The 17,894-nt window shown below is 39.6% G+C and overlaps 1 protein-coding gene across 6 annotated transcripts in view; it reads right to left on the bottom strand.

The window, feature by feature from the left end:
- The window catches only part of rims1b (regulating synaptic membrane exocytosis 1b), a 99,272-nt gene extending 85,083 nt beyond the window's left edge, over positions 1–14,189 (bottom strand). For all 6 annotated transcript variants that reach the window (XM_059329640.1, XM_059329615.1, XM_059329624.1 and 3 more), the window contains exon 1: positions 13,813–14,189. In XM_059329640.1, the coding sequence (XP_059185623.1) occupies positions 13,813–13,979 (167 nt within the window). In that variant the 5' untranslated portion in view covers positions 13,980–14,189. The remainder of the gene's footprint in view (positions 1–13,812) is intronic.
- Positions 14,190–17,894: the final 3,705 nt, after the last annotated feature.

Genomic DNA, 17,894 nt, shown 5'->3' with positions numbered 1-17,894 from the left:
TTACACATTCTGCATAGGGGTGGGCGATATGGCCCTGAAATAATATCACGATATTTCAGGCTATTTTTGCGATAACGATATTCTTGACGATATCACGAAATACTTAAAAAGATATAGAAAATATGATTTTTTTTAGTCTGTATAAATTAATAAAAATCTAAAATGTAGTTTGAAGTGCAAATCTCAACAGTTGCCAAATACAAAAATGATTTACTCTTGACTCTTGAGTATGAGCAAATAATAAAAATAACCATTTAGGGGTTCCAGGGGCATGTTTTCATGACATTTTGTAAAGGAGAATAAAGGTTCTTGTATGTTTTATTTAAGGCATCTTATTTTGACAGTCTCCTTGTACGTTCTGTGGTGGGTTCTGTTAACACACTGTGCTCTTATTTTGAAAGCTGCATGTGTTTAGCGACAGAGACTAAGTAGCTTTTTGTGATTAAAACAGCTTTAACCACTAAATCAAGAAGTAGGAATGTTGTCAATATCGTGATATGCATTTTTTTTTAACCATAAATAAAAAAATACCGATATTATCGTGAACGATACGATATGGCACACACCTAATTCTGCATACACATTATTTTTATTGTCAACTACATCATCAAATTGGAAAAGTAGTCCTACACCTTGCAATCCGTTTGCTGTCACTAAGGTGTTACCAGTGGGTAGAAATTTGAGTCCAAAACAATGTTGTGTGTGGCTGCTTGTGATATAATCCCATCACTTCCTCTGACCACAAACACAGACACAGATGGAAGGAGAGAGGGAGAAAGATGTAGAGAGCCTGGTCAGCCCAAGTAGAATGCATTCTCATTAATCTTTAATGCTGGGGAGGTCTGAGAGCACTAAAGAGGCTACTCACTGAGGCTCACTCAGGTCTCTCACTCTCAACACACTCACTCAGTCCCACCCAGCCTCCCCATCACTTCCATCCTCAGTGAATGAGAAAGGCCACATTCTGGTTCCCTGTCACACTTTGTCCTGTATGTCTCTGCTGCTGTGGCTAATGATTAACCAAATCAGCACAGCTGTATAAACACACAAACGCAAGGCAGCTTCCCAAATTGCACAAGATAGTAAAAGACCAAATATAGCTGAGAGGCTTAAGGACATGTTCACTTGTGTTCTTTAAAAATAAATGCTGCTAACTTAAGTGTTTATACTTGCACAATATCCCGGTTTGGTTCGGTAACTTTGCATGTGAATTTTGCATTAGTTTGAGCTCTCGGGGCCACCATAGAAAGCAGCAGTACAATATTATGCTGTCAGGCTTTTACCAGATTTTATTTACTAAATTTTGTGTTTGTTCTTAGTTTTTTCCCCCTAGAATGGCAACAGCATCACCCACCTGACATTCTTACCCTAATCTTAACCAGTCTTACTCCTCATGCCTAAACCTAAGTAACCCAACACTTTTCTATGGACGGGATCTAGCATTTAGCATAGCAATCTAGCATTTACCCAGATTTGGGGACCTGACACATTAAACTTCTACAAAATGCACTTAGTTTTCAAGCACAAAACCTCATGGTAAAGTCTGCTAGCCACTGGGCTAATTTATGCAGCCGAAAGTGCCATAGGCTGAAGCTAACTATTTTTGCCTCCACACATTTGGTAAGAGAAACTGGATACTAATTCTGACTTTGTGACATTAAATTTGAAATAATTCCCTTTTAGAAGATATTGTGATTTTGATCATGACTGTCATTCGAGCTGGTTGCTTTTTTTTTTAAATGCTTTTAATACAAATTGAAAACTTTTTCTGCCCCACATTTAAAGCAAGAGTGTATACATGAACACATACACACACATGCATGCAGATGTATACCTAAAAGTGCACCAGTAAGTGTTTTTGTTTGTTTGTTTGTTTGTTTGTTTGTTTGTGGTTTCATTTGACAGCAAAAAACTGAGGAGCACACAGAAAATGCAACAGAGATGACAGATGTGTAGACAACTCACACTTGATGTCACACAAACACAAATCATGTACACACGCACCCCCACTGGTTTCCATTCCTCCAGGTGTTGCAGACACACCCGACTGCTTTTGAGTTCTTTTAATTAAGAGCAAAAGTGTGAAGATCCAATCTAGCACACTCTGAAGACACACACACACACACACACACACACACACACACACACATATGGAGCACATGGACTCACACTCTCTCCAGATGTCTGTATAAGAGTGGAGGCTGACTGCAAAGCAACAGGACAAACTGTACAGTAACAGAAGCATTCTGTCTTTGCAAGAGTGTTCTTTCCTTCTGCGAGCTTTCATCCACAGACCGAGAAAACAGCAACACCATCTGGATTTGTGGTGCACTTTCTGCGTTGTCTGTCATCAGTACTGCAGTACACATGCTCTCACACCGACTGTATAGATTCTGTCTCTGTCCATATATACTTATACATACATACATACATACATACATACATACATACATACATGTACATTAACATACATGCACACACACATAAACACTGGCATATCTACATTTATACTATAATTAGTTGAATTTAATAGTGGGCCAAAACTGAAACAGGTTAACAAGAAAAAAAGAGGTTGCGAACATCAACAGCAGCCAGTGAACTGAATATTTAAATATTTCAGGAACTGCTTCCAAGTGTGTGCTATTTTCAGAGCTGATCCATAATTCAACATTAGCATTTTTCTCGCAGAAACCTTGAAACTCTTAAGTCTGCTCGGGAAAATGTTTCTCTTTATCTCAGCTGAAAGCACCAAATTGGGTTCAGTCGGAATCCTTTTTTTTTTACTCTAGAGACAAAATTTGGTAACTTAACATAATGTTAGCTGCTACTGTTTTCAGTTAGACACTGTAAAATGTATCCTAGCATGAAGAGCAGGATAGAAAGATACATTCAAGATAGGTATGGCCAAGTGTTGTTACTGTTGGGCAAATAAAGAAACAAGACGGTAAAAAGATATCTGCTAAAGCAGTAAGAAACATTCTTCTCACTTTTTAAGTGAAGTGTTATTTTGCTGCCAGTGCCAGTTTAAGGTTTGTAGCTCAAGGATTTCAACCATCCAATGAATAAAGATTTATGTTGATATAAAAAAAATGTATGAGCTCATTAGTGCATTCATGAGAATATGAGTATATTTCTGTGTTGATCACCAAATGAACATTGACTATATACCTTGTGCATGTCACTTAACTAATGTAACAAACATGATCTTTTCCCTTTCAAGTTATTTTTGTGTGAGTTCCAACAAGATCTCCAACCTAAACGACAGAATAGACAGTTTGCTAATACCCCCCATAACGACACATATGAGCGTTTGTCAAAATTACCCATAGGAGCATTTTGCGGCTCATGTTACAGCATACACATGTCACATGTACGCTTTGCGGTTGTAAAAAATCCTGCAATTTCAATCCAATCCAATCCACTTTATTTATATAGCACAATTTTAGCAAACACAAGGTTTCCAAAGTGTTGCACAAACAATAAATAGATAACACAATACAAAGAGACAATAGAACAGTAAAATGCATAAGATAAAATAAATTAAAAATGGGATAAAAATAAATAAAATAAAATGTAAAATGTACTGCCCGCAAAAAATAAAATATGCATGTATACAAATAAAAATTTCTGAATCTCTGAATTTATGCTACAAAACAAATTACCTAAGTTTTGGGCAAAAACTTCCTGTTTAGGAAGAAAGAAAAGTTGTTGTACTTTTGTTTTTTTGAATGGGACCCCCCACCCCTCCAAAACTCCCACTCAAACTGTTACATCCACCATTTAAACTTGGCATCACTGTCAATCACTACTACTATGTCAGCAAGGTGGCTGCGGACAGTCTATAATGTAAATATGAGTCGTATTGTGCCGCCTGCACAAATGCCTTATATTGTTGTTTTTGAGGGAAGACCAGTCTGGTGAGTTCATAACATTAACAACATGTTTAAAGCTGTGGTCATGAGTCCACATGTGAAAAGTTGGGAATAAGAATGGGGCATAAAATGACACACAAGGACAAGCTTGGACATGACACGCAAAATGTGCTTAGTTATTTGCACATGTTCCCATGAGATTATGCTGGGGAATTACTGGTCTACATTATAAATTATGATTACAGTTCTAATTAAAGTCCTACATAACTCTATAAAGTAAGATATATCCACGAAATGTAGCATAAGAAAAAAATGCAATAACAATTACATCTTAAAACAAAGAGCTATCTACAACAAGTATTAAGTGATTACTTATTTTCTCAAAACTTGTACATGTTTGGTAGACATCTGGCTAAACTGCACATATGAATCAGAGAACACAGAAGTAGCACTGTGTTTGACAGATTCTGGAAACACTAATGTGACAGTACTGATTCAAGTATGGCCTGAAAGTTTTAGCTGATTCATCCTTTAAGAGCAAACACATTTTCAGACAGCCATATACAAACAGGGGTGGAGAACAACAACAACAACAACAACAAACAACAAAAGATACTGGGGTTCTTCTTGCCTTTGGAGTTACAACTAAATATGTATCTTTTAAATAAGTCTTAAATCCATGTACATTAAAAAATGTCTGTTTTTTGTATTCGGGGGAGTAGAGCAACATTATTTGTAGTCACATCTCTGGCCATCTGGGTCCCGTTCCAAGGAAACTCTGAGTTTGACCTGAGTTAAATCAACTCAAAGTAGGTTGATTACACGCAGTTACACGCATGCACCACTACTATAAAAAGGAAGCATTAATGGAGCCGTGATATTACAATTTACCATCACAAGTATAATATTACAGGTGAAAACTAGTGAAATGGTTTTGAAACTAAATTTCATTAATTTAGTTGTAATCCTGCCGGCGAAAGATGGACGTGGATCAGCTGAAAATGAAATACAAAAAAATAGCCAGGGTGACTTTCCTTTCCATTCTGCAAACTAGAGCTTTTCTGATATGCTCTGCATCATCTATATTATAAAGAAAACAACAACTTAAAAAAAAACGCAAAGAATGTGCTCTGACGTGAGAGCACGTCCACGGTGTGTTATGTTGCAGATGACAGGCCAGAGAATGTTGTTGAGATAAATTATAGATTGTGAGGGAAAACGGTAACGTTCCATAAGGAAACTATCAGGGTACCAAGCACATGAATTCAGGATCTCAGATCCTCTCCCGACATGAGGCTGTGTGCATAACCTCATCTCCTTATCAACAGGACAAGAGAAAGGGACAGCAGCGAGCTGCTTCAGGATCAGGAGACGGGAAGATGAGGGTTTTTATAGAAAACCAGCGTATTCATTTGCAGAGTATGAAAAGGGCCCGAGTCAGAGTGGAGGGTTCAAAGACATGACAGATGCATTAAAGCGAAACCAGTGGCGGTTCTAGACCAGTGTTCCTGTGGGGGCCAAGCAGGGGCCAGTGTTTAATCAAAGGGGCACATTAAAAAACGGCAGAGATATATATATATATATATGTATATTTGGAAGATACAAATACACTGATTGAAGCAATGAGACTTACCAACATTAACTATTATTTTTGTACGACAATGACATATCTAATTTTATTTTGAAAGTGCAGTACAGTAGGAATGATCTTTTTTACTTAATACACAAGCTTTTATTGCACAATTAAACTATTTTACAATGGACACATTCTGGGTTCCTTTTGTGTACAATGAGGTATTGTTTGAACCAAATATAGGTAAGAATTGTTCCTTCATTTATCGTTATAAATTGATCTTTTTATTGTTAATTTGACACAGTGGCCACAGCAGGGGCCAAGGGTCTATTCACAGGGGCAGGGGCCCCTGGAGGCCCCTGTGTAGAACCGCCACTGGCGGAAACCTTGAGTCACAGTCATTGAGTAACTTATATCCAAACAGGATTGTGATTCAGACATACAGTAACCTCCGCTGATTAGAACAGCTTCTTTCTGGAACAGGCCCCTGAAAGTAAATCCTAGGGTAAGTTACTTTCCCTGAATTGCTTTCCAGGCTTTAAGTGGTTAAAAATATTGGGACTTTTTCAGTGTTTGCCAATATTGAGTAATAGATATATGAGAGAGTAGAATAAACTGTCCTCTGAGCTTTATGCTGTTATAGTATAGTATGCTTGTTTGATGTGTACGAAGGTTTAATAGTGGTTACATGACTTTGGCTTACTTTGCTTGTTTTATAAATAAGAGGCTGCACTATCGGGTCACAATTCATTCATATAGAGTGAGACAATTTTTAAGTAACATCATTAAAATATACACTAAATAGGCATTTCATTTTATGGTAGTATTATTAACACACAAGCCTACATTATATTGAACTAGTGTGCTGATCATCATAACTCAACACGAACATCTACACTTCCCTGGCCATACACAGTACCAGTCAGAAGTTTGGAGTTTTCTTTATTTTTTATTATTCTACATTGTAGATTACTTTTAAATACATCAAAACTATGATAGAATATAATGGAATCATGTAGTAAACAAAATGCGTTAAACAAACCTGAATATGTTTTATATATTAGATTCTTCAGAGTAGTCACATTTTGCTTTGATGGTCTCAAACACATTGAGAAGGCAAAAAAATTCCACAATTTTACTCTTGATGAGGCACACTTCAAACCATCCAGGTGATCAGCTCATGAAGCTGACTGAGAGAATATCAGAACTGTGCAAAGATATCATTAAAGCAAGAGGTGGCTACTTCAAAGAATCTAAATTATTAAACATATTCTGCTTTGTTTATCACTTTTTTGTTTACTACATAATTCCATATGTGTTCTTTTATTGTCTTGATGTATTCAGTATTTAACTACATGTACATCTGCAATAAATAAAAAACATTGAATGAGATGTTGGGTCCAAACTTTTGACTGGTACTGTATATTTAAAGATGTTTAAAGTGTGAGGCCAGGGGGGTCCAGGACCTAAACCCTGATAAGTCAATGCATACTGGCACCTTTGGATTGGGTTAGAAATGAGGTTGATAAACTTCAATGAAAATGAATCAAACAGTAAAGTTGTGAGAAACATGCTATATGATGCTATGCTAAGAAGCTCTATAGAGCTGAGAGAAGTCAATAGCTCAAAGGGTTTGTTACTACTAGTGCAGTGCCTGTAGGAAATATGTATTCGTATAGTGGGAGGTTAAGTAGATTTTTCAATTATGGCCAAATGAGGTTGAGAATCATTTTCTCAGATTGGATCTACGTCAACAAACTTGTATTTTATATCTCACCTGTGTATTGTAATAGCAAGACATATTTGCAGTTCATGGGTACAGGGCCTGCTGAAGCATTGTCGTGATCAATATCTACTCCCCACAATTGTATATGCACATAGTAAGATCCAAAACACAAATATAGTTTGACATTAGGTAATTGAAACTGTATATGGATACCAAATCAATACCTGGCAAAACTATAGTCCCGTGTCATCCCTGTCAAGTAAAAACTCAAACATGGGAAAAAAAGATTAAAAGGAAGTTTGGTTCAAATTGGATCAATGTCAACGGAAATGTATTTTACATATTACCTGTGCAATGCAATAGGAAGACATATTTGCAGTTGACATGGGGACAGTACTTGCTGAAACAATGTCGTGATCCATGTCTCCTCTCTAAAAAGAAATGTCGTAATTGTATGTACACATAGTAACATACAAAATACAACGTCTGCAACTCCATAAAACACTTTGTCCGAGGAGAAACGTCCTACGTAAATAATGATATTTTGAAAAATGAATTCAAAAATATTCAAAATCGAGGATGCACACCTCCGTGCCATGCACAAGCCACATACGTAATCTTATGTCAGTCTGACTAACGGTCAGCGAGATATGCCCTAGACCAAGGGTGGGCAACCTGCGGCTCTGGAGCCACATGTGGCTCTTCAGGCTGTCTGCAGTGGCTCCGTGTGGCTCTGAAGTAAAAATTACACGAAATGAAACGTTCATTTTTTTACATTTTCATTTATCATTGGTGTATAACCAAAACAATCCGTATTCTAAATAAAAAATGTGTAGCTTATATATGGTATTAACATTTTTTTTTTTTTTTACTTTTGTGTCAACTCGGGATCATAGCTTGCAAAAGTTTATGGTCCAGTGTAACCTTTAAATTTTGCCAACTTTAACTCTAGTTTTCAATTTCCCTAGCTAGATATTTACCTAGATACCTAGATATTTCTTCGGTGACTAGCCTCATTTGCATTTGGGTCTTTCTCAATCTGAGAAAAACATATTAATAAATGCTCATTATGATCTATTAGTAATGTTGGTAGGCTAATTTAGACTCAATTTTAGTCTGTTTTATCTTTCTTGGATAAAATCTTCAAAATAAGGTTCTGAACATTTTTCGGAAATTTGGCCAACAATGGCTCTTTTGTTAGTAAAGATTGCCGACCCCTGCCCTAGGCACACACGCACACACACACACACAGACGCTTCTTGCTTTATTGTTAGATGAGTGACTCCTTTTACATTCATGTAGTCATTTTAATCATTATTGATATAAAAATATGTATTAGCGAGCTTTTTTAAGTCTTTTTTAAGTCCCACATCAGTTTATTCTACTCTCTCATCAGTCATTAAGATCTTTTTAAGTCCCACATCAGTCAGGAAGTCCAAAACACACTCTTGACCTTGACCACCAGACTAGAGTTGACCTCTTGGTGGTCAGTAGCAGCCATATGAGACAGCAGGCAGGGACAGGGGCTTCGCTGCCCTCTATATGCACCCTGTAGCCTGCAGCCTTGGGGAGCCCTGGCAAAGAGATTAGCAGTCTGTGTGTGTGTGTGTGTGTGTGTGTGTGTGTGTGTGTGTGTGTGTGTGTGGGACCCCATACAGAAACTCTTTTCTGTCTCCCCCTTTTCTCTCTCTTTGCACTGCTCTAATCCCTAAAACCTCTAAATCCTCCCTCCTCTCCCTCCTTCTGTGCCCAAGGTCCTGATTTTTTTTCGTCTGTCCATCTGGTGTGAGAAGAAACAAACTCCAGCCAATCAGAAGCTCAGGACAGTGTTAAAGAATTTTGATAAATGTTTCTAAAAATAACTCTAAAGCCAGATGTCAGTTCCGTTAAATTCAAGGAGTACTACGACCTACGACTAATTGTCCTGTACTTTTGCTCTGCCTACACAAGTGAGTGCCTCCATTAACCACACCCGCCACTCCAACCTTTAGGCCCTGTGTTGTCCAACCACCCCCGTTTGAAAAGTCTGCAATCTCTCTACATAGTACATCAATATTTTACACATTATTAATATATTTACATTTTTGAAACCTCAAAAGCTCCCAGGGGTGAACGGCAACTTGGAGAAAAGACTTCCTGTCATGCCAGAAGGAGGAATTTCAACATCACAGCAAGAGGGTGGTCACTGCTGTGTTCAGCATTTCACTCACTCCCCTCAGCATGACAGCTCCTCTCCACTAACATCCTCTGGATTAGGAAGTCAATGGAGGTTTAGCAAGTCAATGGAGGGAGTCTGTTAAGTCCAGAGTGTATCAGACATGGACAAAATGTTCGTTAACGCTGTGAATGAGTGAAGGAGAGCCCAGGTGCTGACTTCTCACAGCCCTACCAGAGCATGTGATTAGCCCAGAAGCAGCAACACATCAGGACGCTGCAGCTTCTCTCATGCTGGAGGTTAAACTCATGACAGATAAAGTTCAGTATCAGTATAACCTTATCACTGCCAGCTGCTCTATTCTCAGGCAGCGCAGCAACCTCATTGGGCAGTGCTGACCAGGTGAATAGTCTGGATGTAAGGTACAGGATGTTCTTTTGGAGGTGAATTTTCGCTGCTTGGGAAAAAAAACATTGTTGGCTGTTATCTGTGTCCGCTCTGCCAATGAAGCTGAATTTGTTCTAGAAGTTTAAAGAGAGAGGAAGGTTGCTTTGAATTGTAGTGCTTTCAAGAAACTATAACATGGTGTTTTTGGCTGCAGCAAAATTATATGGAAATAAACTGAGATCTTGTGAAAACAATAAAAAAAATAGAACTGGAATGAATGGATTTGATTTAATTTCCCTCTATTCACTTGGCCTGATGTTCATGTTAGTGGATTCAAAAACATATAACAGTTTAAGGGCATGTGTCCATATCGCATTTTTTTCTAGCAGAAAAGCATTTGTAGGTGCTAAGCGTTCATCCCAGCTATTTATCAAAAAGGCGCTTCACAATCATTAATCTTAGCTATGTAGCTAGCTTGACGCTACGTCGACAGAGGGTTCACTGGGTGCCACGCCATTGTTGTAACATCCCATTGGTCCAATGACCCAGTAAGACGTGATCTTTCTTTAACCCTAACCACATATTTTCGTGCCTAAACCTAGCCATTCCTTGACCACAACTTTTCTCACTATAAAACATCATTATTTTTTTAGGAAGGCGTTGGATGCTTTTCTACTTTCGACTCAAAGCATTCAGGGAGCTTCTGTAAAAATGCAAGGCACTCAGCAACGCAAAATCAGCGAGCAAGCAGCTTCATTCTCACTGAAAAAGAAATAGCCACCCCAGGCTGCTAAAAAGCTCTCTTTTTGATCAAGGCCAAAGAGTTGTTATACTGATAAAAACCTGCATAAAGGAATTGATCTTATCCATGTTTGATGCCATTTTTCTTTTGTTATTTTTCTGGATTGGAAAGTAGCTAGTTAGCTACTTGGGGAAGTTCTTGATTCCAAATACAATGCTCTAATTGGATTACTGTTTCTTCAACCTGTAATTATAGCTGACACAGCAAAACAGCAGACTTATTTGGATTGCGTGTTGATTCCTGTGCCATGACACAATACCAGTGATTCAAAGGTCTGCAACCAAATTTAACTTCCATCCATCCATTATCTTTAATCGTTTATCTGAACTGAGGTTTCTTGGGGGCTGGAGCTGAAATTCCAGCTGACACTGGGCGAGAGGCAGGGTAAACCCTGGACAGGTCTCCAGACTAGACAAACAACCATTCACACTCTCAGTCAGAGGACCTGGAGAGAACCCACACAGACACAGGGAGAACATGCAAATTCCCCACAGAAGAGCTGCAAACCACTGTATAGCCCCAAATTTAACTTTGTTGACAAAATGAATTTGCATGAAAGCAGAAACACAATAAAGATAATGGAAACTTGCAGAGTGCATCTTCTTTAACAATGAATATAACGTAGCTCTGTGACCAAATAAGGCCTGTTAGCAAAGTTTTACTTTTTATATGAAGCTCTACTTGTGTAGTTTAAGGAATTATGTTGATCTGTCAAGAGCCCCAATCACAATGTCCACCTATAGTCTAAATTTCTTGCATGGGGTCATATGTGAATGGGAGCAGAGATCGATATGTAATGCTAATTTCCAGGACCTAGTTACATTTCAGGGAACAGCTGTGTGTGAATGAAAGCAGTAGAATTAACAGCAGCTATAAACATGTAAAGGGTTTCACCGGTCTGACAAAAGATGCTTTCATGTAGCAGGAGTGAGCAAACCAATCCCATGACTCCACTGATGACATATTTAAATCAGAAACTTATTCAAGCTTTATCAGTTAGACCAATGCTTTTGCAGATGATTCCATAACAAGCAAAGAACTAACTACATTACAAAAACATTGGCACCAAGAAAACAACTGCTCAACCAGCCTGACATTTTTCCTGGGGGAAAAAAAGAGAAATCATTCGCTGCCTAGACGTACATCCAGCCTTGCCCCATACTCTTTTTCTTCTTCTGTTGAGTTTTATTGCAGTTGTCATCAATAACTATTGACTATTGCCATCTGATGGACTGTACCATGCCCTGTCTTTTCCGGCACTGCCATAGCATGTGTGAAAAGATGGAGATGTTCCCAAATGTAGTGCATGATGCACATGCAATGCCTGAAATGTAACCGTACCAAATTTTTGCTGGAGACAGATTGTTCCACTGCACTCATTTTGCTCATAAACATATATTTTTTTATACCTTAACAGAGCTTGTTTATTCCCCTAAAAGTGAAAAAAAGTATACAATCCATTAACCTTAACCCGTAACTATCAACTCTATGATGTCATATACACACTCATGCTGTACCTTTTACCTGGAAGCCATTTAATTCATCACTCAAGATATCATATATGGAAAATACACATGTAAAAGATGGATGATTGTCAATGGCACACACTACTCCATGCAACAAAAGTTTAATAATGACGACGTTTTGATCTTACTTGCACCTTCATGAGGTCGGAAAATGACCCAGTGTTATCATTATTAAACGGAGTAGTGTGCAGGCAGCACATTTTTCTTCACTGAAACTGTAAACCTGTGTGTTTAATTAGCATTAGCATCAGTACAGTGTGAAACTCTCCCATCATTGTATGAATGTGTCCAAAATCTGTATGTTCTTCACTCTTCTTCCATTTACTCTGGCTCTACATACTATCATAAATACTAATACTGCTCACTAAACATTATTTGCATGTTTCTCTAAAACCCCATTTCTGCTGTGTCCATGGTGTGCTGGTCCCATCAATGGTTAGCCAGATGATGAAGCCATTATTGACTGAACCTGAGCCTGTGCCTCATGGAACATTAAATACATCACTTCCTCTCCCGATGCGGCTCTCACCCAGCTTCCCTTTAGGCTGCAGTCAGGAAATGAAAACAGCCATTAGAATCGAAGCGAGCCAGAGTGCTATGGGATGCTGCACGCCTGCTACGGCAACATCCTTCATAATGAAGCCAGAGACATGGCCCTCACATGTTGCAGGTGAAAACCCTTGAGGAATCAATGCAGCCAAGCCTTTGTATGAAGCAGCTAACACACCCAGCCATCATGACAGAACACTGTAATGTCTCTAACATCTCATAGTGTGTCTGTGCAGCTATCTCCTGTCATTTTCCCGTAATGCTCCTTTAGTGCCTGACAGTTTCTCCTTAGATGTATTTCTGTTTATCCCTACACAGCTCAGACTCTGAGGATTTGGCGATGGATCGCCATTTGCTCATTATACGGATGGTTTTCAAAGGTGGAACATTATATCCGGTCTCTTTTCTCATCTATATCGTGTCCGGTTCAGGGCTGCTAAGATTCCCAACCACACCCCATCTTCCTTCTCTCCGCCGAGGGGAGCACAAACGAGCGTACACACCGCCTCACCACCGTCCGTCTGTCGGGCTTATGAAACGGTTTGTGTCGCTCCAGGCGAAGGAGCTATAATGTCATTGTTGTTTCCATTATTGTCAAAGCGATCTCTCTCTCTCTCACACACACACACACACACACACACACACACACACACACACACACACAGATCGAGAGAGGGGAGAAAGACGCGCGCGCGCACACATTCGCTCCACGGTTGCAGAATCTACACTATAATAAAGCCACTCCAGCTTGCATGCGTGCGTAAAGGGGAAAGCTGTGCTGGATGTGTAAAGTGAGGGATGGGGTGCAGTCCCCCATTGATGAAAACGAGTGGGTGAAGGATGGCTATGATTCATCCCCACCAGCCCCCACCACCTCCTTCACCACCGCCTCCAGCAGCTCTGTCACACCCCATCATCACGGCCCTATCTACACCTGTAACACGTTTGACCCTGTTTCGGGTCATCTCCATTGACTGTATATTGTTTTAATGTATTGATTCCAGCAGCACCGCCTCATAATGCTCCCAGCTGTCTCTCTGATGCTGCTGACTTGTTGTAGAAACAGCTCAGCTGTGCCTTATGTTGGTACATTTTACAAGCACAAGACGGACCTAAGTGCATCCGGTTACTGGGTGTAATGGGTGCTACACTGGTAACACTGGTTATACTGGGCATATGGGTTGCCATAACTCCCACATTAAAGGAAAAATGTTGCCCTTACTTTAGCATGGCTTGTTCTTTATCCTCTTCCTCCTTTTGCCGAGCCATCACCCCCATGATGATCTTCCTCTCCTCCTCGGTCAGATGGCTCAGGTCCGGCAGATCCGGCATGGATGGCGGCGCGGTGGGTGGGCGAGGGCCACCCTGGGGCCCCACCGAGGCGGACATCTTTTCCACCACCACCACCACCACACCACCACCTCCTCCTCCTCCTCCTCCTCGGCGAGTCGTTTCGGCTGACAGGTTTCCCGGAGCGTTTCCGAGCCACACCTCACGACATGGTCCGCGGGCAGAGCGGCAGCGGCAGCGGCAGCCGCAGCTCTGGCGAATAGTGCAAGCCGCTCATGGTTGCAGGCACCCTCGGTTGTGCTTTTGTTTGTCCTCTCTGGGTGTTTCTCCAAGCACACTCTCGTCGTCGTTCCCCCCCACCCCCCGGCTGCCCGCCTCTGCCCTCCACCGCCCGGATTCACGGGGAGCCCATGTCTTGTTTTTTAAACGCCCGGGAGTTGAGTCGAGCTGAGGGGGCCCCTTGGATCTCTCGACTGGGCTGTGGTGCCGTCGTCAGACTGGAGCTGGATGTTAGGGCGGTATAGGTGGAGTCCGCGTCTCTCTCTCTCTCTCTCTCTCTCTCTCTCTCTCTCTCTCTCTCAGTCAATGGGAATGCAGCCCTCCTTCCTCTACCGTTTTTTCAGCGGAGGCGCGCTTACTCATGTGAGAATGGGGTCCTCACCATCATCACATGCAGGCACTGCTTTTACTGTGGCTACACACACACCCGAGTGTTTTACCAACAAGCACACACACACACACACACACACACACACACACACACACTTGGCACATAAAGCTCTAGAGTGCACAAGGGGAAGCGTTTAACATCCATAACCATCAGTATTGTGGATTCTCGCGATACTTTTAAGGATATTTTTTTTCCAATTCAAATAAATCACATATTAAAGCTTGTTTTATAAACCCTGTACCTCAACAACAATATAAGTTGTCTGTCCCATTTGTTTTAGCCAATAGTCCATTTCAGCACCATGGACAGCACACATCTGATTTTCCACTCCTTTTTTGCTTCTTGAACTATTCAGGCATACAGGATGCAAAATATTTTTAATGCATCCAAACAGAAAAACAGGTACTCAGCTAATCCTCCTTCATTTGGCACAGCAACTGTAGGATAAGTTTTTGCCTAAGCAGTTTCAGTAAACTCTTGCTACACCCATATATATATATATATAATTATGTTAACTGATGTGGGATTTTTGAGGCAGATTCAGTGAATTTCTAAACTGGAATAAAAGTGGATTGTGCACAGATTTTGCACCGATATGACTCTGCACATGCTCAGAAGGCTGCTTTGCTTTCTGAAACAAGTCATTTTATTAAACATTTAACATTATAGATATTGTATTGCATGCTTAACTACATCACCAGCTTTAGACAAGCAGTGTCACACTTTACTAGTGCTTTTAAGCCATCTGTAGGCAATAGAGGGAAGGACTTTATTTGTCTTGTACTCTGCTGGATAAACTATGTCATAATGAAACCATTTCTAAATAATCCAGAACATTATTTTATGCATTATATGTTCTGTTAAAAAAAAGTTTTTAAAAAATGGAATGCATCTTGGACTATTGACATTAATGATGTATTTTCCTTTGTTCTTGTTTATTTTTTATGTTAGTGCTGTTGTTATTGTTATTATAATTATTAATAATGAAGTCATCATTGCTTTGTGTGTGGATGGGGAGGTTGTATTGTGTATTTGTGTAAACTTGAATAACTTATCTTTATGTCATATCTATTTTTCTAATTTCTTAAAGGGGAAATGTACATTAATCAATATCAATGTCAGCAACGTTAGCCAAAAGGCCCTATGTCCTTTTGTCTCCTTTTTTTCCTATAGGGGAACTCTTCACTTTAATTTTAATTCTCCAAATGTATACTCCTATTTGACACACTGGACAAGCCCAACAAATAGTAAGTTATAAGAGAATAAGAAACTTATTGTATGCTGAGAGGCTGAAGCTGCAGTTCCAGTCCAATGATAGCCTCAGTCAGACTTACTATAGGCCAGCCTCCCTCTCGGCTCGTTTTGCATTCAGATCCACACTCCCAGGCTATACCGATCCGGAGCTGGCACCGGTTTATCCCCGATGACGTAATGCTTGGTGAGTGGCTGGGTCCATCCAGCAGATGGCATTCACCCGCCTGCTGCCGCCCAGCCTCCGTCACGTGACGTCACCGAGGAGGTGACTGTACCGCGGTGACGTCAACTTCCCGTGGTGCAGAATTTTGTCATCACTTCGGTCGTGACTAGGGACCACCAGCTCTGACTGACACAGTCGTGCCACAGCAGAGCAGATCTTTGCTGCAGACCTCCGACTATAAATAAACCCTGAGTGGAGTGTGGAGGAGGACACACTGAGGGCGTGTTCTGTTAAGAAGGCCTACTGTTGCTAAACACATAGTAAATATGAATATAAGTTAATGCATGAGAGGTGTTATGGGATTCAAGTTTGGAACTACACCTCATGTTACAAAACTTTTCCCAAATCTCCACACATCTCCCCTGACAGACAGGGATTGACAAACGTCCTGCATGGACTTGAGTCGGACCAACTCCAGAAAACACCATAGTGGTGAAATTCAGATGGGTAAATGAAATGAAATAACTATGAAGAGAGGATTGTTAGTGTTAGTGCAGGTCATTTTGATGAGAGAGCTCCTTGCTGGATGTCAGCTGCGATGAAGGTGATGTAAAATTGCAGGTTATCAGCATTCTCTGCATATAAAGGTTCACAGTCACTTTTAGAATGAAAATAAGAATTTAAATACAGCTGATTTTTTTTTTTTTTTTTTTTTTTTTTTTTGCATTTCGACACCCAAACATATAAGTCAGGCATAAGTTAGGTTTAATGCGTTTTATTCAATTTAAATTGGAAATTCAGCTGAGCAAATTTCCACCAATACTTCTGTAAGCTGATGGGAAATTATTATCAATTGTCAGTGACAGTTAGCATTTTAATATTTAGTAATCCTGATAGAAATCTTGGCATTAGTTAAGTTACATTATGATCAGAAACCACTGCTACTGTATTAAGTTACAGAAACAGGTAAACGTCTCCATTTCCAAGACTTTAATAAAGTGAACATACCGACATCTAGTGGACAGATGGAAACACTGCATGTAGGGCCTGCAGGGACAGAATTTACACCTTAAACCATTGAAAGTGTTATTTTAGTACAAGACTGTAAATACACAAAATCTACTTAAAGTATAGTACTCAGTGCAAAAATAAATATATCAAGTTACTTAAAAATATGTAAAAGCAAAAGCAAATCCTCATTTTGAGAAACTGGATGATTTGCAAGAAAAAATATTTCTAATAATAGTGTCCAATTAATGTTATATGAATCAATTAAATGTTTCAGCTGCATTTGTACATTTTCTTATGTTTTGGCTGCAAAAATCTTAAAATGTTGAAGTGGAGTAAAGTGCATTTTTACCCTCTGAAGTGTAGATGGGTAGAAAGTGCTATGAAATTAAATATAATTTTGGTGGATGTACTTAGTCACTGATTGTTACAGAACAATATCGAGCTTAACAAACATTTAGCAACCAAAAGAATTTGGTCATACAAGACCTATTGCCTAAGGCAGTAGTTCTCAACCTTTTTGAGTCGCGACCCCCAATTTAACATGAATATTGTCCGCGACCCCCGCTCACTGAACACAATCTCACACGCACAGTTCAGATCAGCCAAAAAAGAAACAAAATGACCAAAAAAGGAAACAAAAAGAACAAAAAAGACACAAAAAGAACAAAAAAACACCAAATGACCAGAAAAGACACAAAATTACCCAAAAAGAAACAAAATTACCAAACAAGACACAAAATGACAAAAAAAAGACAAAATGATCAAAAAAAGACACAAAAAAAGACACAAAATGACCAAATAACACACAAAATGACAAAAAAAAAAGACATTAAGTGACCAAAAAGACTAAAACACATTAACACATGAACACTTTAACACAGTGGAGACAGAGCTGACTTCCAAAATGATTTGGCGA

The sequence above is a fragment of the Centropristis striata genome, chromosome 1 (assembly GCF_030273125.1).
Source record: "Centropristis striata isolate RG_2023a ecotype Rhode Island chromosome 1, C.striata_1.0, whole genome shotgun sequence".
Lineage (NCBI taxonomy): Eukaryota > Metazoa > Chordata > Actinopteri > Perciformes > Serranidae > Centropristis > Centropristis striata.
This window is presented reverse-complemented; position numbering and strand designations above follow the sequence as displayed.